Genomic DNA, 24178 nt, shown 5'->3' with positions numbered 1-24178 from the left:
AAAATTTGCTTTGATTAACGTTTAGTAGGTATACATTTAGGCAAGGTCTATCTCAACTCACGTAAACAACCTTTGTATTAGGATGCCTTAGCAACAACTTCCGGGTAGCTTGTGATGACCTTGCTGGGTTGATCATCATGGCGGCTATCGTTCGGTTAAGTTCTGTTTGTCGCAGAGGAGTTCATCGTAAGAATACGAGCCTATTTTACAATGTTTTGCCTGTTTTGAATTTGTGCGCGCATTAGGCAGACCTTTCAACAGCTATGCTGTTTAATAGTTCCCGTGTCTGATGGCTCTAATGTGTTGAAACATGCTACCCAGAAATCAGTGACGCCGTACTCAAGTTCATGACTTTTTAGTGAAGCAAGCTTTTCCCATATGATTTGAATTACCCCCAAAGGCATTTTATATCGCCGTATAGGAAGTTAACAACATTAACAGTAATCAACTATTATACGTGATCCACGAATAAAGAAATACAGCGTTTCTGGAAAGCTGTCAGGAATCACAGGATAAATCATAGGTCCTGTTCAATATGTTAAGATTCTTTTTTCATCCCGGCACAGATTACCGTTCTCAGAAAGGGTTTTTGAGTGATCCGAGTGTTACGAAGACATGCACTGTGTCAACTAGAAGACTATGAGTCACACCTTTGGAGCAATAATTGATGATTCTGTACTACGTGTATCGAAATAAGTATTTTTTTCGTGTGTCAAAATAAGCAAGGTCAATGTATTCTCAGCAAATTAATTGCAGTCCCCTTGGCCAATATTCAACTGTCGGCTGGCAATGCTCATTTAAGTTTTCGTCTGACGAGTTTAAAATCCTCCTCATTCAGATACAAGCCTCCTCATTCAGATAAAAACATACAATTGCATTAGAAAATCATTGCATGTGCCACTATCGTGATATTGTGTTTTTTTTATATATATATTAGGAAGTGATAATCGAGTTAATCTCTGTGACTGAATATGTTTGTGTTCACTTTTTTAAAACAGTTGTCTTATTAATGATCTGTTTTAATACTGTGTTTATAATACATGTTATTTTATTTATTTTTTATTTTTTTTTTTTCTTTCCTCCCAGCTCTGATCTACCAAAGCACCTTGCTGGCAAGGCCGTTGGTGGTACCACACAAACATCAGGAGCAGACTTATCTGCTCACTGCAAGGATTCATGCATCTCAAACCTTAAATGGTCAGTATACAAGTCTTGTCTGTTCAGTGGAATCTTGACATACCGGACTAATAGTGGGGGAGTGGTTGTTCATTAACACGGTTCTTGGTTAAAGTGTAAAAATTGTTGTTTTATTGCTTTTTTCATGGCCTGAAAGTCTGTACTGGCAGCCTCGAGCCATCAAGCAATATGTTTTATTGTTTTATTGGTGTGAAGCAGTGTTCAACAGCAAAATGTTCAACCTCTGATTCATCAGACCACAACAACTATTTGTTCAAGTGTGACATTTCATAATATAGGCGGGTTTTGAGTTTTTTTCTTTCTACATAATATTCTTTTGTCGGGCAACCACTTCTCGTCTTTTTGACAATTTTGGATCCCCATCACATTTTTGGCAATGTTACTGTTGTGCCTCACTGTATTTTATCCACTCGATGTGTTACTCTTATATTACTGTGTTCTATAGTCCATTGGAATGTGAGGAAAAGACATTCGACCTTTATTTGGAGGCATTTAAAGAGGTGGTAGACATCTGCTGACTCCCATTTAACATAACTTTTGTATGGTATTGTAAACACAGCCTCATTAGTAGTTAGTCGAGGGTATGCGCATTTGTGCAACCACATTATCTCGTTTTTTTTAAGTTGTACCTCCCTACTCAAAGATTTCTAAAAAACTGACTTTCACTTTCCCTTTCTTTAAAAAAAAAATCAAATAAAAACCCACAAATATGGAAATAACTGAATATGCAGCATTTTCACACTGCACCCTGTTCGTGACTTTAAAATGTCATACTAAGGGATCATTGTAAATTGAGCTTTTTACAATTTTCTAGTGTTAGAAACGTATCTTGCTTCACTTCAACCCACCCATGATTCTATGTGGCTGTGTGAAGTCATCCATGTTGTCCTGTGTAAATGAGTGTATTTGAATTGCGCCTGTTTCTTCTATTTTAAAGCGAGCGCCGACTCCAAAGCTGCCTCTCTGCACTGGACAGCTGAGCGAGTGCTGAGCATCCTGTTGCTGGCCATGGGGCCTGTTGCCTATTTTCACCCTGGCCCTGCTATTGACTACTCTCTGGCTGCTGCACTCACCCTTCATGGACACTGGTAAGATGCAAGGAGCGGAACAAATTGGGAGTGGGAATCAAATATGAACCCACAGTGACAATCGATTCTAACACACATTGATAAATGACATAATGGACTACAAACTACATTTCAGTACTAGAAAAGCATCTCAACCCTACCTTTAAAAAAAAAAAAGAAACAATACCACATAGTTTTGATAGTAGTACAAACCGGATTCGGTTGAAGTTGGGAAATTGTGTAAAATGTAAATGAAAACAAAATACATATCCAATTAAATACACTACAAAGCCAACATATTTAATGTTCCAACTGATAAACTTAATTGTTTTTTGCCAAAGAATAACTTAAAATTTTATGGCTGCAACACGTCCAGTTAGGGGTGTAAACCGCGGGTTTTGTCACGATACGATATCATATCGATACAAAGACGCACGATACGATATTTGCCGATATCTTAAAGCCTGCTGTGATTCAGTCACGATACATCACGATATAGTGCTCTACGATCGCTATAGAAAAATATCCTGATTTATAACAATTCATACGCAAAATCAACAAGGTACTGCAAACTCTTTATTTAGGAAATTACAAAGTGCTTCCAAACGAATGACTTGAAGCCCAAAGGGGAGCGAAATTCCTCGTCTTCTTGGACACTAGCCATAGCAGCCCAGGAGCCGCGTACTAGTTGTCGACTTGCCTTTCACGTGCCTGCTCTGCTCACAACACAACACGCCGCGCACTGCTCCCGGAAAGAGGAAGCAAGCAACAATGAACTTTCAAAATAAAGTCGCGTCTAATGTCCGAGGTCAAAAACGGGCTATATAGATCGATGTTTACGATTAGCATCGATGCCAACAAATCGTAGAGCATTATATCGATTAATCGATGTGTATCGATGAATCGTTACACCCCTAGCATATATAATTGGGTGTCATCCGCGTAGCATTGAAAACTAATATTATATTTACGTATTATGTCCCCAAGCGGAATCATATAAATATTAAATAGAATTGGTCCGAGAACCGATCCCTGTGGGACACCACACGTAAAATTATAGAGCTCCAAGGACGCATTGCCATGGACCACTCGGTGCGTTCTGTTTGATAGATAGGAATGGAACCAGCCTAGTGCTGACCCTGAAATACCAACACAACTTTTAAGACGCCCTAATAAAATATCGAGGTCTACAGTGTCGAAGGCAGCACTAAGATCGAGTAGTACAGATGAAGTGTTTGAATCCATAGCTATGAGGAGATCGTTAGTCAATTTAGCAAGTGCTGTCTCAGTGGAATGATTAGCTCTAAAACCAGACTGAAAAGAGTCATATTGATTATTGGCGACCATGTAATCAATAAGCTGCTGCGCTACTACTTTTTCAAGAAGTTTTGTTATGAATGGGAGGTTTGAAACTGGCCTATAATTACTGAGACAGCAGGGCTCGAAACTAACAATTGCCCGATTGCCCGGGGCAAGTAGCGATGGCAGACGGGCAAGTAGAATTTTTCCTCACTTGCCCGAACTTGCCCTGCCATAATACCATGTTTTCAAGCTGTAAAAAGACGATTTTGTGCATAATTTCTCGCAACTTCTGCCGCTTCTGGTCCGACATTTTGTTTTCTAGGGAGCGGTTAGTTTCTCGTGTAAGTCTGCAATACATTGATAACGGCAAAGCGCTTCGTAATTAAATGCATGCTCCCTTACCTGTCCCGTCCCTGGCTCTTCTGCGCCTGCGCACCAGCAGAGCTTGTTTCCGGTTGGACGGTGGATGCCTTTTGGGCGAGGGAGGAGGGGCAGAGGGCCAGGAGGGCAGAATACATGGAAAGGCAGAGGGCCAGGAGGGACTGAATGAATTTTGGTACTACAGTAGACTAGTGTGGTTTAATTGCATCAAAAGTTCTACACTGTATTAAAACAGGCTGCAGGCACAATTTGATGGAATAAAAACATATGAAGGCAAAACTTATAGTGTTGTCTTTTTTATTGCAAAAATGTGTCGGGCAAGTAAAAATCCACTCCAAAAAAATTCGGGCAAGTAAAATTTTGTTTCGGGCAAGTAAAATTTTCTCCAACTTGCCCGAGGGCAACTTGGGCAAAAAATAAGCTTCGAGCCCTGGACAGTCCGGGTCAAGATTTGGTCGCTTAAATAACGGTTTACTGATAGCGGTTTTAAAGGCTGTTGGCACTATCCCAGAGGAGACTGGCAGATTGATTATATTTAAGACGGACGGTCCTAAAATTTGAAGTAATTCTTTAAGTAGTTTGGCTGGAAGAGGGTCGAGTAAACATGTTTGTTTAGCCGCACTAACCAATTGTGTAAGCCTTTCAAGGGACACGCTTTTAAAAGTTGAGGGTTGTTGCATGATCATCAGCGTTGGTAAATGGCGGGCTCGACCGAGCGATTGGAATGGTATTCTTGATCTCGTCCCTAATGTATTCAATCTTTTGAGCAAAAAATTTCATGAACTCGTCAGCTGAGTGGAAGGAACTATCGGGAGTCGGCAGGCGTAGAGTCAGCTTTGCCACTGTATCAAATAGGTGTTTTGGATTGTTTTTATTGAGATTAATAACTTATCGAAATATACCGAGTTTTTGCTATGATAAGCGCATCTTTATATTTCAGGAGGCTATCCTGCCATGCCTGATGGAAAACCTCAAGTTTGGTTTGACGCCATCTGCGCTCATGCTTTCTACATAATTGCTTAAGCGTACGCGTTTCATCTGTGAACCATGGAGTAGGCAATCTGCGGCGAGTTTTCAGACGTAACGGCGCCACAGAGTCAATGGCATTTAACAATGTCGCATTGAATTCATTTGTAAGATTATCGATAGAGCCGGTGTATGCGGGAAATATAGCGGTTGCCGGCGACAGTATCTCAGATAGCGCAGTTACAGTCATGGAGTTAAAATTACGGCTCCTATAATTCTGATTGCTCTCTTGTCTTTGACAAGGAATCAGAATTTCAAATTTTATTAAATAATGATCAGACAAAACAGTAGTGTATGGCAGTACTGCTATATTTGAGGTTGCAAGTCCTCGGGATAATACCAGATCTATGGTATTTCCATTCTTATGCGTTGCTGATGAGGTCATTAACGAGAACTGCTTTCGTATGAAGCGATCTAATATTCATAAAACCGAGTTTAAGTGTAATCGGTCGATCAGGGTGCGTATCTATCGAAGGATATTTAAACGAGATGCGAGTAAGATTTTGTTCTCTAGGCCTGACGTCAGTAAATTCAGTTCATCACTACATCAGTAAGTGCGGGTTGAAACTCTGCCATGCAAAGCAAAAGCCATTTATGAACAACATGCAGAAACGCCGCCGGGTTCTCTGGGCCCGAGCTCATGTAAAATGGACTGATGCACAATGAGAAAGTGTTTTGTGGTCTGATGAGTCCACTTTTCAAATTGTTTTTGGAAACACTGGACGTCGTGTCCTCCGGACCAAAGAGGAAGTGGACCATCCGGACTGTTATCAACGCAAAGTTCAAAAGCCAGCATCTGTGATGGTATGGGGGTGCATTAGTTCCCACGGCATGGGTGACTTACATTTCTGTGAATGCAACATAAATCCTGAAAAGTACATACAGATTTTGGAGCAACATATGCTGCCATCCAAGCAATGTCTTTTTCATGGACGCCACTGCTTATCTCAGCAAGATAATGCCAAGCCACATTCTGCACGTGTTACAACAGCGTGGCTTCAAAGTAAAAGATTCAAGATTCAAGAGTTTTTTATTCGCCATGTTTGAGCGTGCCAAACAAGGAATTTGACTTCGGTAGAAACACACCCTCTGTTCAACATTTAGGTGACTAACAACATTCAGGACATGTGAATAATGGCAAAAACAGTGTAGACAAATTCAAAAAGGTGTGAGGAGCAGGATGTTATTGCACAGTAATGTCTCTGAGACTCTATGAGTGGTGTGAGTTCATCAGAGCAACAGCCTGGGGGAAGAAGCTGTCTCTGTGTCTGCTGGTTTTGGCGTACCGAGCTCTATAACTCCGTCCGGAGGGGAGTAGTTCAAACAGACTGCAACCCGGGTGAGAAGGGTCTGTAGAGATGTTCCTTGCCCGATTCCTGGTCCTGGACAGGTACAAGTCTTGGATAGATGGGAGGTTGATTCCAATGATCTTTTCTGCAGTTCTGATTGTCCGTTGTAGTCTGTGCTTGTCTTGTTTGGAGGCCGATCCAAACCAGACAGTGATGGAGGTGCAGAGGACAGACTGGATGATGGCAGTGTAGAAGGTCTTCAGAAGCTCTCGCGGCAGGTTGAACTTCTTGAGCTGTCTCAGGAAGTACAGCCTCTGCTGGGCCTTCTTCCGGACAGAGTCCAGGTTATCCCCTGGCCCGCTTGCAGTCCAGACCTGTCTCCCATTGAAAATTTGTGGCGCATTATGAAGCGTAAAATACGACAGGAAAGACCCCGGACTGTTGAACAACTGAAGCGGTTCATCAAGCGAGAATGGGAAAGAATTCCACATGAGAAGCTAAGAGAATTAGTCTCCTCTCTTCCAAAACGTTTGCGTGTTATTAAAAGGAAAGGTGATGTAACGAAGTGGTAAACATGCCCTTTCCCAACTTCTACTGCACGTGTTGCAGCCATGGAATTCTAAGTTAATAATTATTTGAAAAATAAAATAAATAAATTTCAGCATTAAATAGGGTTGTCTTTGTAGTGTATTCAATTGAATGTAGGTTGAAAAGGATTTTCAAATCATTGTATTTTGTTTTTATTTACATTTTACACTATTTCCCAACTTCAACCGAATCCGGTTTGTACCGTTTTTTTCCATGTATAATGCGCAAAATGTAACTAATTTATTGTCCTAAAATATGGGGTGCGCATTATACATGGGTACAACAAAATATATATATTATTATTTATTTATTTTATTTTTTTAAATCCGGATATCATACGGAGGCCGCCATTACAGATACGCTTTCTTCTCTGCTGTTCACTTCAAACACACTCCATACGAACACAATGGTCTCGTATCAGACGCTTGCTAGATCACCTGCTCGTTTGCTGTCACAATGTACCCTACGCAAATCCGAAACATTTCTTCGCTATTGAGTATGCTAGCGCATGTGCAGTGATACTGACCGGCAGAATAACATCCGGTTGTTCCCAAAGACGATCTTTTTTCTGAAATAATTTTACGTTCACGGACTTAAGTAGGAGTCAAAATTTGGGTGCGTATTATACATGGGTACAGGCTTTTTTCCAGCATCAATATGCCATTTTTAGGGTGCGTATTATACATGGGGGCGCATTATACATGGAAAAAAACGGTACTTTAAAAGCAGCCGCAGTGCTCTGTGGGCAGCGTTTTTCTGATGGCAGACAAGGGAACAAATCCAATATGGCTGAACACCTGTCTGAATGGCATCCTCAATTTTACCGAAAATTCAAAACTCGACAAGTTAAAATTTGACACGTTTGACTGACCTTCGACTAAACTAAGTGAACTGAGTCTGATTTAATTTTTGACAAACTTGTTCTTGGCTGGTTGTATTTAATGAGCCATTAAAAATTGTGAATACAGTGTACAATCCCCTAAATACGGAACTGGGGGTTGGATAACTACTGCCAATGCCAAAATCAACAACAAAGGTATTTGACAATAAGACTATGTTTTGGACTAAACCTTCATCTGACTGTCGGGAAGAAAGTGGGCCAGGATCATGTTTCAGTATGCTTGGCAAGGCTCCGGACAAAGTCTGCCTTTTGCAAGTCAAACAGAGGGATGAGTGATGCATCCTTGGGCCTTGCTCAGGTCTGTTCAGCAAACATTCAAACCGGGAAAAGGAAGAAATAAAAAAAAGGCCAGACAGTCACAGCACCGCTGTCAGCAGAAATCGGTCAAGTCCTGATTAGTTCCAGCTAGTTGCAGACCCGTGAAGATGCTTTGAGCTTAGTGTCTGAGCAATGTGCTGCTCCATCAGTTAGAGCAACCACTAGACAGCCTGGCAGGCGCAGGCCACAAATCCCAATCATGAGTGGTGATAAATCCTTCTAAGCCAAGGCCTTCAGGCCAGGTGGGTATCTTAGAAGGCCGGGTTGCGTCCTCTTTGACCGCAACCAGTGAGACAAATATCTTCATGTCATTTGCTGGCAGCAGCGGTGCCATGAGGTGTAACATGACGGCGAGAAAATTTCTTGCGTGTAGTCTGTGCCTGATCGGATTAGAAAGCTTCAAGCGCTGGAGAATGTCGGCAATGAGTGAACCCATGGAGGTCACCAACTTGGAGGGCAAAGGTGTCAAATTGATAGTTTTTTTTTTTTTTTTTATATAAGGCTGACATTGTGACAGACTGTAACATAACATTTAAAGTAATCCAATGGGAGGTTTGGGGCCAGATATTATCATCATGCGCTTCAGAAGATGAATGAATGAAGAAATTTGTTATTAACTCCCACCTTTCACATTTTTGTCCTGTTAGGGGTCTCGGGCAGGTGTTGACAGATTACGTTCATGGTGACACCAAGATCAAAATAGCCAATGCGGGTCTCTTTCTCCTGTCCACGGTCACATTCGCCGGCCTTTGCTACTTCAACTACAACGACGTGGGCATCTGCAAAGCCATCACCCTGCTTTGGAGCAAATGATAATGGATATGGACTGGGCAGCTCAGATGAATGACCCAAATATGTTTCATGTCAATTATTATAAATATACAGCTTTGACAATATTTCCGGCGATTTACATGTGTGTAACTGTACTTCATATAAATCTTTTTTTCTTCTTCAACTGAATTACTGGTTGTTAAATTTCTTACCTGCAAGGAACATGTAATGAAGTTGGGCAATTCTTAGTCTGTACTGTCGTATCATATTTTCGTGAATCATAGCTCACAAAGTTTCATATTTTTACACAAAACATCTGTCACATCATACAGACCAGAATAGTCTTATTTGACATCTAATTTATTTTTTCCACAAGAGGATTCTGTCTTCCGTGTACATACCTTTTGATCTTTAATCCATCTGATATGTGCTATGTTATATTTTATGTTGAATTTGAGATGCTTCATATTGGTCAAAGGTTTATTGCCATCCTCTTCCAACGAAAAAATATGTACTTGTTCCTGTCCTTTACACTAAGTCTCTCAGCCTTGCCGTAAAAAAAACACTTCAAAATAAAAATTTAAGCATTTCACTGACATCGCTCATGCATGACAATTCCATTTATTTTAAAGCCTTTGAGTTGAACCCAGACCAAGCCCTCTGCTTGTCTTGAGCTATTTGTCATTGTTGACACATTTTGCAGGATTGTTGATCAGAATCTTATGGTATTCATAAATAAGAAAGCGAATAGGCATACCTAATAATAATTCATCTGGGCTTCACCTGACTCAAAACCTATTGGTGTGACTTTGGGGGAAAACCCCTTTTGAGTTCCAGCATGTCTGCCAGTTTGAGTTTCGCATATGAAAACTTGATTGAGACCCATGAAACACACGCGGTTCGATCAAACCCAGGTTAAGAACCACTGTCATAGCTGCAAAATGAAATATTTTCTCCTCTGTTTATTTGCACAGTGAATCTGGAAAGTATTTATAGCATTTAGCATGCAATCAATCATGCATATGCAAACAAGCAGTGTATTTACGTATTTACTAGGGGTGTAACGATTCATCGATACACATCGATTAATCGATATAATGCTCTACGATTTATTGGCAGCGATGCTAAACGTAAACATCGATTTATATCGCCGTGTTTGACCTCGGACATTAGACGCGACTTTATTTTGGTTTCCAGTTCATTGTTGCTTACTTCCTCTTTCCGGGAGCAGTGCGCGCGGCGTTGTTGTGTTGTGAGCAGAGCAGGCACGTGAAAGGGGAGTTGACAACTAGTACGCGGCTCCTGGGCTGGTGCTATGGCTAGTGTTCAAAAAGACGAGGAAATTTGCTCCCCTTTAGGCTTCAAGTCATTCATTTGGAAGCACTTTGGATTCCAAAGAAAAGATGGCTCAACGGACAAGACACGTGCAGTTTGTAAATCCTGCCATGCGGTGATGAAATATTCAGGGAGCACAAATCTCGCCGCACATTTAAAGAAAAAACACGACATCAAAGTTCAGTGTTAAAATAAGCACTTTGTATACTACAATACTCTTGTAATTTCCTAAATAAAGAGTTTGCAGTACCTTTTTGATTTTGCGTATGAGTTCACGCAAAATAAATCAGGATATTGTTCTATATTTTTTATTTAAAAAAAAAAAATCGATCGTAGAGCACTATATCGCGATATATCGTGAATGAATTGCAGCAGGCTTTAAGATATCGGCAAATATCGTATCGTAGTTCTTTGTATCGATATGATATCGTATCGTGACAAAACCCGCGATTTACACCCCTAGTATTTACGTATCATCAGATTTAAGATTATTCTTAATTTATTAAATTAAGAACCGAACAATTCGTCTGTCTCTTAAAACATGAAGAATTACAAAAGTGTTATCACACATCGCTCATCTTCTTCATAAGTCTTAATGACCAAGGTGAGGTGAGAAAGATCATCTCTCTGTGGCTGAAGACCCAAGCACTCTTTTGGGTAACGGGAGGACTCTAACATGTATTTGTTTGTTCCACTTAGTTGAATCATGTAGAACAAAGCTTCATGTTTATCATCTTCTATATTGTCTGGAATATCCTGTGGTTAAAAAAAACAAGCACATTGGGTTATTAATGGCTTGAAGATCAAATTGTGGCACTAAGACTCGAGACATTTCTAGGAATGGTTAATACTCACCATAGCCTTTGGGTAAACTTTTTTGTGGTCACCACAGCAAACTACAATCTTACCGCTGTTTCCAATAGCATACAGCATGACAGGCATGCGCACCGTATGTTCAAGACTGGAGTTTTCAAAAAAATGGAAGGTGAATTTGCAATCTAAAGACAAAAAAAGGATAATTAGTTTAAAGATTTTTTGACATACCAGATATGTTTGTTCTGATATCCTATCATGGTGTGTGTAAACCTTAAATTGCCATCTTAATTCATCAGCTAGTTAAGTGTTTTTTTTTTAGGGGGTTGTTTTTACTGCTAATTTTCTTAGTACAATTTAACTGCAAAAAAGGCAATCCCAATTCAGTTAATATCAATAATATTATCAATACATTAACATTTTGGTTATTTTAATTTCCATTGATTCATTTGGAATACCTGTAATGAGTTTTAGAAGTAAAAAAATGAAAGTAAAAGTTACAGAATGAATTGTTTTCTGCTTTAAATCAAAATGCCAGAAGGCCACGGCGCAACAACGGAATGACTTCTTACCAGAATTGCATTGTTGCTGTCTAGTTAAGTTTTGGACTTCAAATTGGCAGCCTTCCACTAAAAGCAGATATTTGTTCTCGTTATTTCTAATCAATCTATTAAAGGACCGTTCAGACCTCCTCAAGGTAGCCCCATCTGTAAAAAAAAAACAAATATACTGAAAATCATAATGGAAGGAATACTGCGTCCGCTTGCATAAGTACAGCTAAAACAATATGTAGACAATAGTCATCCGTATTGTTCTATAACTTTCTTTACCTTGCTCGTCCACGTCAACTGGAGCTGCAACACAGACAAGGACAGGAATTCAGGCATTTTGTTTAAAAAAAAAAAGAATTACATTACAAAACAAAAGTAATTGACCAACAGATGATAAACCCAGTATTATTTTTTGTGTTATTAGTAATCTTGTCTTTGTAATGTATTCAGTTGATTATCAGTTCAAAATGGTTTGCAAACAATTCTGTATTTCTCTACATTTTAAACAATGTGGCAACTTCAATGGAATTAGTGTTTTTTTTGTCGTGATTGTACACCAGGATACTTGCAAGCAATAAAGAATTGAACTGACCTTGAAAATAGAAGCGGTTGTTATCAACATTAAGAAACTTAGTGGATGTATATCCATTGGTAGACATTATGTTGATCTGTTATGAAAAAAAAGAAGTTTTATTTAGTTTATATTTATTCATGCATAGTATTTTGTTTCAACTGGTTTTGGACATTCTTTTAATTCCTTTCTCATTGTTACACATTGTCAAACTACAAATAGACAAACTTTTCCTGGTTGTGTATAATTTCATATTTTGAAGTTCTGATGACACCTCAAATGGTAATAATTCCCTACTTTATTCCGAAACAGATTGTTAATGTTTTCTGGGATTTTCTTATTTCGAGCTTATATTAGTTTATACAATATATGTGAATTGTAATAGGTTTGATTCAGGAAAGCATTATGGTGGACGACTGCATAGTTAGAACATCTGCCTCACAGTTAAAACATTGTGGGTTTAAATCTGGGCTCTACTGTGAGAACAAACATGTCACTGTAGCAGATTTTTTTTTAAGAACAGGAAATGCATCTCTTTCTAACTTATACCATACACTTTCAGAAAAAAACAGGTACTGTAGTAGTCTGTTTATGTTGTCTAACGTATACATATTCGTGATGTTATGTGATTCACAATTGAATTTTAAGTACTGTTTATGGTTAGAACAGTTAAACAAATGGTGCAAACAGGCAAACCATTTTTTTGGGGGCAAGTAAGGGTACAAACAAGTGCTCGGTCTATGTGAATGACTTTTGGAAGAGCTGTCTGTATTACGGAATGTATCATTTCATAGAAATAAACAGTAAGTGAAGTAAACTAGACTAGAGATAGGAAAATAATTGCTCTTTGTGTGCTTTAAACCAACTGAGAATCAGTGTACTTTTGTACATACAACCACTCTTTGGTTCTGGCATGCTTTACCGCATGCCATTTTACTTGCACCTCTGCTGAAGATATTGGTGGTAAGCTTCTCTACACACTTTCCTTTAGAGGTATAGTGGTCTCAAACCTTGGACTGTAATAAGACAAAAATAAGTACAACACTTCCGGTTTAACAGAGGCTGAAAAATATTTAACTTTGAGTAGTGATATTCAATCTACTAATAATATTAAATACATGAGATAGCAAAATGAATTTATTAAAGGCATTTGAAAAGGCTGGAGGTGGGTGGGCATTCCATCCCAGGCGCAGAACACTTTGTCCATCCGTCCCGATACTACTACTCTTATTGGTCCAGTGCCTTAAAGTTATTCTTATCCGTTCTTCTTTTGTTTAGAAAAATAAAAACTACAACTTTATGTGTTTAAGAAAACTTGCGTGGGGCAGCAAGGCTGGAACATGCTCTTGGACTGAAAAGGCACTTCTGAAATATATATATATATATATATATATATATATATATATATATATATATATATATATATATATATATATATATATATATATATATATATATATATATATATATATATCTCTTGTGTTTGCCCCTAACATTTTACCTTGTGACAATGAGCACATCAAGCATAACCAAACGTTCTAAGTAAATCAATTGGTCTTGCCGAATGAAATACTCCAGCATCTGCTTTCCTGCTCCGTTCGCAACAGAGGTACACAAATGTGAACGAGGCCAGATTGCATTTGTACGCACGAAGATCAGGGCCAGTGAAGAAACAAAAAAAGGGGGTGACAGGATGCTGACTTTTTTCCTCGGAAATCTGACTTTCAGAATCAGTGATGAAAAAAAAAGAAGGGGGGGGGGGGGAGCGGGGTTTCAGGATTCTGACTTCCTAATCATTTTCCGTGCCCCTCAATGCGCGACCTGGCTATGGCGCGTATTCGAATGGGCAGGTGCGGCTGGCAAAGTCCGCGCCACGGTTACACAAACATTGAGCCCGCACGTCAAAATAACTTTGTAAAAGAAACAATGTTACACGGCACAATGGACATTTTAATTTAATACCGCCTATCATGATTCATGTTGTGAGAAGATCACACAGCAATACAGTGCAGGAAGAGCACTCTCGCTCAGCGAAGCTGAGAGGCGCCTCCGATTGCTAAGTCTACTAACTTAGTATATATATTATATAGTGCCAGTATGATATACTTAGTATATAGTATTTAACAGAATACACTGTCAAGTGATGAAATTCTCACCATACCGTCAATGACTGGCGCAGCTTGCTCCCGTGGCTCTTCGATTGTTAAAGCGGGATCAAACAAGTGAGGTATAGCTCCTCATAGTGTTGGCTCGTGAGTGAACGATTCGTTCAAAAGGAGCGAATCCTTTCAGTGAACGAGAGTGAACGAATCACTTCCTAAAATGATTCGTTCTTTTTTTCCTTTCATGTATAACTTCAACCAGTAGATGTCAGTAATGCCCATTGAAGCTGGTGCTACCTCGCCGTAAAACAAAACGAAGAAGAAAATCAGCCAATCAGCAGCGCCAGCGAGCGTTAGATGGAGGAGGGACTTTACAGTGACGCAACTTCCCGTTCGAGTCGAACGTGCCGAGTCGGCATAACGTGTGTCGGGTGGCAATGGCATAGCAGCAATGCTGTCTGTCACTCACTCACTCACTCACTCACTCACTCACTCACTCACTCACTCACTCACTCACTCGTGAAGAACAATCAGCAGCGCCAGCAAGCGTTAGATGGAGGAGGGACTTTACGAGTCAGTGACGTAACTTCCCGTTCACGAACGAGTCGTGAATTGCATTTCCCGTTCACCAACGAACGAATCTGTGAGTGAACGAATCACTCACTGAGCGATTCGCATTTCCAGTTCACCGTGAGAACGGATCAGTGAGGGAACGAATCCTGGCTTTCCCATTCGCTAACGAGTCAATGAGTGAACTGCCTTCCTGTGCATCAACGGATCAGTCAGTGGACCTGTTAAGTGACCCAGTGCCGGCTCTACGCAGGGGCAGGAGAGGGCAACGCCCCCTCGAATCAAACTTTTAGAAGTGAGAAATCCGCTGATAGAAACACACGTTAATCAGCCCCGTCTCTTCTCTCATGTCGGTGCAGTGTGTGTCTTCACACAGCCTGCTGTCAGGACTCCGCGCCCCTCCGTAAACATCCAATCACTGTGAGTATGCGAATGAGGCAAGACGCAGCCAGAGAGTGTCAAGTTACAGTCAGTGCGATAGGAGTTGGAAGAAGCAGTAAAAACTCCACCAAACTCGTCGCAATGACACGTGATATAACTAATGATTAGCGACAACTCAAATAACAGTTAATATAACATTAATATTATATGTCACCCCCCCACCCCCCCACCCCTGAGAGATTGCCACCTTATTGTGGTCAGGGGGTTTGCGTGCCTCAGTGACCGTAAGAGCAATACCAGCAGAAGCTTTAATCTTCAGGTGGGACACCCAAGCTGGACAGGTCTTAGTGTAGAGGCCTGACAGAGTGCAATCCACTTCTCCAGGTTGAGATCTGGACACACAGCTAACAACTGCTGTGAAAAAAACACTAACAGTGTTAAAAATGTGTAAGAAAAAAAAAAACATGCCCTCTTCACGTTTCTGACTGCCCCCTCTTATATGCATTCCTAGAACCGGCCCTGGTTTAGTCTCCTGGCGTGAACTATGTAAACCAGAATGTAGATTTACGATTTACTTACAGTAGGTTTTAAATAACATGTATGCATATATATGCCTAAATATTGTTATCCAATATATCGACTGCAGTTTCACATTAGATTGCTGGTTTGAGATGTTATTTTATTTATTTATTTATTTATTTATTTATTTATTTATTTATTTATTTATTTATTTATTTATTTATTTATTTATTTATTTATTTATTTATTTATTTATTTATTTATTTATTACCGTGTTTTTCCATGCATAATGCGCAAAATGTAACTAATTTATTGTCCTTGTAAATGGGGTGCGCATTATGCATGGGTACAACAATTTTTGAAGAAAATCTCCCTCGAAATCACACCTTTCTTCTTGTTGTCAATCGCGCATCGCATTCAGCCATCCTGCCCAACACAGTCAGTAAAATTCATAATTGACAACACATCGTTTGATGCGATGGTGCAATCCTTGATGGTGTGTTGTTGTCAAATATTGTTTGTTTTTTAATCTCCATCGCAAACTGGATATCATACGGAGGCCGCCATTACAGATGCGCAGAACGGATGCCCAAGACACGTCAGCTATATAAAGAGCGAGAGTTCAGTTCTCTACCTAAATGCGTATTACAGGTAATATTTTATTTCACAACATTTTGCCTTGTTCCTTTCTTCTCTGCTGTTCACTTCAAACATGCTCCATACGAACACAATGCTCTCGTATCAGACGCTTGCTTGATCACCTGCTCGTTTGCTGGCACAAATGTACCCTACACAAATCCGAAACATTTCTTCACTATCGAGTTTGCTAGCGCATGCGCAGTGATACTGACCGGCAGAATAACATCCGGTTGTTCCCAAAGATGATCTTTTTTCTGAAATAATTTTACGTTTACGGACTTAGGTAAGAGTCAAAATTTGGGTGCGTATTATACATGGGTACAGGCTTTTTTCCAGCATCGACAGGCCATTTTTAGGGTGCATATTATGCACGGGGGCGCATTATGCATGGAAAACACGGTATTATTATTATTATTTTGATAAACATTTAAGTTATAATCAGTCTGGTGTTTTATTCCTTGTTTTTATATTCAAAACATAAAAATCTGACATTTGGTTAACTGCTTTACATGACAATATGTATATGTGTTTTACGTTGTTATATGAGTTGGTGTCCCCAAAATTAACAAATGTCGGCAAAACGTTTTTTTTTTTTTTCAACCTTTTATTCAAACACAAACACATTCGATATATACTAACACCATCAACTACAAGCCAACAAAAACAAACTTAAAACAACAATGTCGGCATAAAGTGTGTCGGGTGGCAATGGCATAGCAGCAATGCTGTCTGTCACTCACTCGTGAATCTTCGCGAACGACCAATCACCAGCGCCAGCGAGCGATAGATGGAGGAGGGACTTTACGAGTCGGTGACGTAATTTCCCATTCATGAACGAGTCAGTGACGCAATTTCCCGTTCACGACCGGGTGAGACTGTTGCCAACGGATCAGTGTGTAAGTGTTGTATTATAAAAATAAATGTGTTAATTACCCGAGCCAATTATTATTATATATAATAATAATTTGAACACTCCAAATTGTCCCTAGGTGTGAGTGCGAGTGCAAATGGTTGTTTGTCTCTGTGTGCCCTGCGATTGGCTGACAACCGGTTCAGGGTGTCCCCCGCCTACTGCCCGATGACGGCTGGGATAGGCTCCAGCAAGCCCGCGACCCCCGTGGGGACTAAGCGGTACAGAAAACGTATGGATGGATAATTTGGCGGGGTTCTGTGGTTGTATTGTTTGATGTGTATGGGTTGTTGCCACTGGATGTAAAAAAATAAAACCCCCCAAAAACGTATCAGTGTGTGTGTGAGGGGAGGATAGGATTGGGGGGGATTCATTGAACGATTCGTTTGAACGAATCTTTTGGGTGAACCGACTCTAAAGATTCAGTTCACCTAAAAGAACTGGAATGCACATCACTAGCTCCTCACACAGCCCGCTAAATCAAACGCCCCCCTGGTCACACACTGCCGACAATGACTGGCGCAGCTTTCCCGGGTGCCGCTTCAATTGTTAAAGCGGGAAAAAACAAGTGAGTCTGACTCAAGAACGGGTATCAGTCCTCCTACAGCCCACTCGGAAAAAAGAGTGAAAATGCGGAAGCGGAACGTGCAATACTTTTTTCCGTGAGGGAATTTTGATTCATACTGTAATTTCTTGTATTATCTGTTCATTGTAGTTGTTCGTGCGAGGGCGGTTTCAGGAGTGTGAAGTGGCGTCATGCGTGTATGTGCGGAATGATTAGCTTGGTGTGTGGAGCGCATGTGCGTGAGTTGTGGCCACCAGCAACTCCTGTATGGAATGTGTTTTTTCTGTTGCCTTCTTTTGTTATAATAAAAGCGGCGATCAAACCGTATGAACATCGTTGAAGCACTGAGGGGCATTACATTGGTCTTGTACGCCGACTTTTGTGTGTCAGGGTGGTCTACCGAGTGGCGGTTCTCCCTACGGGCAGAAGGGTTGCCGTGTTTGAGGCGAGGTCGGCTTCACCCGCCACTTCGGGACGTGCTCCCTTTCCCCACCCCTGCCCGGCTGGGGAGGTGGTTAGGTCAGTGTTTCCAGACCTTTTATCATTCACGGCACACCTTTTCATTGGAAAAAAATCTCGAGGCACACCACCAACAAAAATCTGTTGAGTGTTACACCAGCTTCTATATTAAAATCTGTTATATTACAACGAAAGACGTAAAGTCCTATTCCTATATATGAATGAAAAGTCGAATAATTGAATAAAAATAAATACTAAAGATTCTTTTAATTGTATTTCTTTTTTTAAATAAAAGTGAGTTTTTGAAAAATGTTTTAGATAGTGTAAGGAATAAACTATTGAAAGTGATTGTGATTAAAATCCAAAAGAATCAACATAACTTTGCCTACTGTTTTAGACTAACCCTATCACAGCAAAAACTAGAGTGTTGAAATTTCAGGGTTAAACATTTTATTGCTTGTTCAGTTTTAGTTGCATATTAAGTGCTTATTACTGACATTTTTGTTGTTGCATGTCTCAGCATAATGCTGGTCCAGGTTCGGTACTGCCAACAGCAGAAGTATGTGAAGTTGGATGAGGTTGATGGATGGTTTGATTTGTTTTTGTTTTACTTATGCTTGGTTTAGTAAAAGTCGGGAGAAGAACCCCCCTTTCTTTAAAATTTGGACTGAAAAGGGAATGTATTTCATGTAGGGGAGTTAGTGTGGAGTTTGTTTAAGCATACAGTGGTGGATTCATTTATTGAATGTGAATTCATTTGTGAGGCAAGAACAGTGCTGGATTAAAGGTCCACTCAGATGTATCTTATCTCTTCCAGTCATCGAGAGATTTTGCCTGCCACCTGACACAAAAGTAGTGTACAAAGATGCAACAGGGACAGAAGTTGATGGAGACATTTTTATTCTATGTATAGTCATTATTATTGTTTTGGGTTGTTGGGTTCTGTGTACATTACAGTAACATTTAGATTCTGAGATTTCTCAGGAGTTTATGAGTTTGACAACAGATTAATTCTGAATGTATTTCCGTTTTAGGAACACTTCTATGATGCTGCAAGCAGCACCGGATACACTTCTTGGCGTCTGAAGATGATCCAGAGAAAGATTCGAAGAGGAACTGCATCTACAAGTGGCCCCACTGGCTTTTCACCAGGAGAGAAAGAAAGAAAGAACTGTCCACAAACTAGATAATGGTCCCATTAACATTTACTTGTACTTAATTGTACTATTCTATTACCTACAGGCTAGGCTTTGTTTTTGTGTTTTTTTTTAAGTGAGTCGTGTTCACTTTTCTTCAGGGGGCCCAAATTTCCGAAAGTCCATTATTGTTGAACAGCAGCATGATGGGGATGCATGCCAGGAAGTCATCTCTTTGCTCAAACATACAAGACACTTCCTTAATCTTCCAAAAGATGAGAGAGACCTTTCAGCACCGTCAGAAGCTTATCAATGACCCAGTCTTGATATCCTCTCCATTTTTGCAAGATTCCTGGATACAAAGGGATTGGTAAGTACGAAATAGGATGTTTAGAGTGGCTTGAAATGTTGTGCTGAATGTGGTAGTAGTATATTTTCTTTGTTATAGGTGAATCAAGATTTCACTCTCCTGTTTGATGATGAGGTTTCCACCAGGCTGCTTCAGAAATGGGATCCGATCTTCAGGTATAACATCATCAGAGGCCAAGCAGCTCACCTCAACACCAGAGTTGCGTCAATTGGTGCAGTCAGCAGAGCGTCCACCAGAAAGTGATCTTGATGAGGCACCAAGTGAGTTTTGTTCTATAGAATTTGCTATAAGCAGTTACAGTTCAATACAAGTTCAAGTGACTCTATTAATAAAGGTCAATTTAATTTTTTATGTTACTGGACTTCAATTGTTTATTCTGTGTATTTCAAATGATTTTTTGAAATAATTTTCTTTAGCTGTCAGATGACAGTTTATTGCAGCACATTTCATCTCTTCAACTGTTACACTTAAACATGCAGGATTTAAAAAAATGCCTTTTCAACATTTCAACTGCTGTTAGACCTTTACAAAAGCCATTCCATTCTCAACTTCTTGTCTTCACGGACATCTTTAACATTTCCCTGCAGCAGGCCATCGTCCCTTCGTGTTTCAAGGCTTCCACCATCGTACCTGTGCCGAAGAAACCTGCTCCGTCCTGCTTCAATGACTACCGCCCCGTGGCACTGATGCCCATCATCATGAAGTGCTTTGAGCGGCTTGTCATCGAGCACATCAGATCCATTCTTCCCCCCCCACCACCACCACCATAGACTCCTTCCAATTTGCGTCCCAAGCCAAACGGTCCTCAGAGGATACCATCTGCTCTGCCCTCCACTCGGCCCTCACCCACCTGGAGACAAGGGACTCGTATGTGAGATTGCTGTTTGTGGACTTCAGTTCTGCCTTCAACACCATTGTGCCACAACGACTCATCTGCAAACTCGCCAAGCTGGGCCTCACTACCTACCTCTGCAACTGGCTACTGGACTTCCTCTGTCAGAGGCCTCAGGTGGTACGTGTTGGCGACAAAATCGCCGCCAGCATCACGCTGCGCACCGGGGCCCCCCAAGGCTGTGTGCTCAGTCCGCTGCTCTTCACCCTGCTGACGCATGACTGCACTGCAGCTTCCAGTAGCAACCGCGTGCTGAAATATGCCGACGACACGACTCTGGTGGGTCTCATCACCGGGGGCGACGAGACTCAGTACAGGTCGGAGGTCGACCTTCTGCCCACGTGGTGCAGGAACAACAACCTCCTGCTGAACCTCAACAAGACCAAGGAGATTGTTGTTGACTTCCGGAAGGGTCACACCCAACACCTGCCACTGACCATGGACGGTGCTGTGGTGGAGAGAGTGAGCAGCACCAGATTCCTGGGGGTGCACATCAGTGAGGACCTCTCCTGGCCCACCAACACTGCATCACTGGCGAAGAAAGCTCAGTGCCGCCTGTACTTCCTGCGGAAACTCAGGCGAGCAAGTGCTCCCCCGGCCGTCATGACTACATTCTACCGTGGCACCATTGAGAGCGTCCTCTCCAGTTGTATCGCTGTCTGGGGTGGTAGCTGCACTGAATACAACATGAAGGCCCTGCAGCGCGTAGTGAACACGGCTGGTAAGATTATTGGTGCTTCACTCCCCTCCCTGAAGGACATTTACACCTCCCATCTCACCCGCAAGGCGACCACGATTGTGAGTGATGTGAGTCACCCCACTCACTCTTTGTTTGATCTTCTGCCCTCTGGGAAGAGTCGGAGTCAGCTTTATTGTCAATTCCTTCATGCCAAGACATACAAAGAAATCGAAATTGTACAGGAGCCCGCGCTCCCGCACCAGCAGACTCACCAACAGCTTCATTCTCCAGACGGTTAGGATCCTGAACTCTCTCCCCCCCTTCTGCGTAGCGTCCTGTACTTTTTGTTTGTTTGTATTGTTTGCTTGTATGTATATTGTGTACTATGTCTTGTCACCGTGGGATAGTGGGAACGTAATTTCGATTTCTTTGTGTGTCTTGGCATGTGGAGAAATTGACAATAAAGCTGACTCACAGAAAATGCTGTTTCTAGTTCTCATTCAAACTTCAAATTCAAACAATATCTTTTGAAGTATTTGCAGTTAATTATATTCTCGTGACTCTTTATCCATAGCCTATGACCAAGAGATGGCCTCCCTGTTGCTGCTGTTACATCTCCTTCCGCCACCACCAGGGGGATCAAAATGTCCAAAAATCAGCGCCTCTGACGCAGTTGAGAGACTTGTCATCTTTCATAAGGTAATTATAGTTCATTTATGGTTTTTATGATAACTTGTCATCTCACCCTGATGTGTAAATGTAAGTGGTGGATGAAACAAATTACAGTCGAGTTTACATAGGATGTTTGAATAATGAATTCTGTAACGCTATTTTATCTGACTTACCCTGACTCTAACGTCCAATGTCCTTGTCAACCCGTCTTGCTGCAGTTTGGAAGAACATCTTCAGAATCAGCAGAGCCAGCAGCCGTACCTCCTGGCTGTTGGCCGCCAGAAGAGGAAGATTGACAACTTCTATGTCTTCATGGACAAGCGTCTCATCCCCTGCCAGGCCAACCGCTCCCTTGGGGCATTTGATGAGCTTTTTAAAGCTCATTTTGTGTTCAATGTGTCTTATGATGGTGCGCTTGTGAATTTTTATACCTTTCTGCAGACAACAGTGTATAACATTGATATGGGGAAAAATGGAGTCACCAAGCCTTCGAGACTTGAGAGCCAAACTCCTTAACCAAGAAATGCCTGCGCTTAATTCATTGCAATATTTCCATGTTTGCCATAACTACTCGTTTGACATAATGCACGATCTTCTTGAATGTGTGGCTCAGTATGAGATCAAATTGCTTTTTGAGTATCTCACCAGCCACTTCATATCAGAACAGAACTTGCTTTCAAGGATTTATGGTTTTGATTAAGGATTTTTAGAAGGAAGGAACCGCCCGACGAAAATCATATTGGATAGTGCTGGCAATGGCTTGAACTTTATCCAGACATTCTATCTCGTCCCACATCCCACTTTTGTTTGGTGACATTATTCCTGCAGAGAACAGACACTGGGATGTGTTACTGTTGTTACTTCAAATTATGAACATAGTTTTTTCACCTTCTCTCACTCTGGCTATGACTGTATATTTAAAGAATTTGATTGTTGACCACCACAAACTATTTAAGTGCTTGTATCCACACAGAAACCTGATACCTAAGCATCATTTTATGGTTCATTATCCCTCTTCTATTAGGAAAATTGGCCCTTTGTTGTATGTCTGGAGTATGAGATTCGAGACAAAGCACAAGTTGTGTAAAGATTATTTAAAAATTTCAAAAACATAACCAAATCACTCGCCAAAAGGCATCAAATGCCCATTGCTTATCACTGGGAAACCTTCACCCTTAAACAGAAGGAATATGGGCCAATACAATTATTGCGCTGGTCGCTGTAGTGGTCGGATCATTCTGTCATGATTAGGAGTGGAAATGGCGCAGGTTTTCTGGTTGAAAATGACATTTCTTTATTGACACACAAGCTATTTACAGAGAACTTTGATGAACACCACCACTCCTTCAAAGTATTACCAACTGAAGAAAGGTGTGTCATAAAAATAACTGAACTTAAATGTCACAAACCATTTGATATTCAAAGCTCATATGGGGCTGCAGATGAAAGTTTGTACATTATACCTTCGTTTATTATGTTTTGATTAGTCAATCATGGGAAAAAAGATTGTTAAAATAAATGCTGTTTTTGAAAATGTATTTTTCTTAGAATTAATTATTGTCATTTTAATTGTATTATGAAGTTAAAACTATGTAGTGTTAATTTAACCCAGTTCAGGGAGTTGAAAGGTAACTCTGACATAGTGTTGATGTAAATTGCTCAGTGTTAATTTAACCCAGGTCATGGAGTTAAAAGGTAACTCTGACATAGTGCTAATGTAAATCGCTCAGTGTTAATTTAACCCATGTCATGGAGTTAAAAAAGTTACTCTGACATAGTGTTCATGTAAATCACTCAGTGTTCATTTAACCTAGTTCATGGAGTTAAAATGTAACTCTTGTTACAGTGTTAAATAACGATTTTTGAAAATGTTAATTTAACTCTGTAGAGTGTGGAAACCCTCAAAAAGTGTTAAAATTGACTCTGTGGGAGTTGATTCAACACTCCAGTTTTTTGGGGGGGTTGGGTTGCTAATGGGACGTCGAACGCTTCGCTTGATTTCATTTGTGTGGCGGGCTCCATCTAGTGTTGAAACTGAGAAGTGCAAAAGAGTTGAGCTCAAGCTTCTTGTGCGGGCCATGTTCAATTATGTTTTCAGAATTTGCTGCGCAGTTGGCCCGCAGGCCATAGTTTGGACACCCCTGCTCTGAAGGGATCTCATGCAAGGCTGTGAT

The 24178-nt window shown here is 40.7% G+C and overlaps 2 protein-coding genes across 2 annotated transcripts; both read left to right on the top strand.

Annotated features, from left to right (window-relative positions):
- The first annotated feature begins 55 nt into the window (after positions 1-55).
- Positions 56-9436, top strand: sdhdb (succinate dehydrogenase complex, subunit D, integral membrane protein b). Its single transcript, XM_061279986.1, has 4 exons — positions 56-186; positions 1087-1197; positions 2135-2285; positions 8717-9436. Exons 1-4 carry the CDS (start codon positions 138-140, stop codon positions 8880-8882), a joined length of 477 nt encoding a protein of 158 aa, XP_061135970.1. The 5' UTR covers positions 56-137; the 3' UTR covers positions 8883-9436.
- Positions 9437-20478: 11042 nt separating this feature from the next.
- On the top strand, positions 20479-23538 carry LOC133156070 (uncharacterized). The gene is made up of 3 exons (XM_061281830.1): positions 20479-21460; positions 21907-22031; positions 22223-23538. The coding sequence occupies exons 1-3, from the start codon at positions 21092-21094 to the stop codon at positions 22518-22520; spliced, it is 792 nt and encodes a 263-aa protein (XP_061137814.1). The 5' UTR covers positions 20479-21091; the 3' UTR covers positions 22521-23538.
- Positions 23539-24178: the final 640 nt, after the last annotated feature.

Source organism: Syngnathus typhle, linkage group LG6 (genome assembly GCF_033458585.1).
Source record: "Syngnathus typhle isolate RoL2023-S1 ecotype Sweden linkage group LG6, RoL_Styp_1.0, whole genome shotgun sequence".
NCBI classification, from domain to species: domain Eukaryota; kingdom Metazoa; phylum Chordata; class Actinopteri; order Syngnathiformes; family Syngnathidae; genus Syngnathus; species Syngnathus typhle.
This window is presented reverse-complemented; position numbering and strand designations above follow the sequence as displayed.

What these genes read in the sequence shown, in the direction of transcription:
- sdhdb (XM_061279986.1), top strand. Translation starts at nt 138, where the DNA reads ATGGCGGCTATCGTTCGGTTAAGTTCTGTTTGTCGCAGAGGAGTTCAT. An exon ending in TGCATCTCAAACCTTAAATG is followed by an intron (nt 1,198 to 2,134) that starts GTCAGTATACAA and finishes TCTATTTTAAAG; the next exon opens with CGAGCGCCGACTCCAAAGCT. An exon ending in CTCACCCTTCATGGACACTG is followed by an intron (nt 2,286 to 8,716) that starts GTAAGATGCAAG and finishes TTGTCCTGTTAG; the next exon opens with GGGTCTCGGGCAGGTGTTGA.
- LOC133156070 (XM_061281830.1), top strand. Translation starts at nt 21,092, where the DNA reads ATGGACGGTGCTGTGGTGGAGAGAGTGAGCAGCACCAGATTCCTGGGG. An exon ending in CGACCACGATTGTGAGTGAT is followed by an intron (nt 21,461 to 21,906) that starts GTGAGTCACCCC and finishes CTTTATCCATAG; the next exon opens with CCTATGACCAAGAGATGGCC. An exon ending in GACTTGTCATCTTTCATAAG is followed by an intron (nt 22,032 to 22,222) that starts GTAATTATAGTT and finishes GTCTTGCTGCAG; the next exon opens with TTTGGAAGAACATCTTCAGA.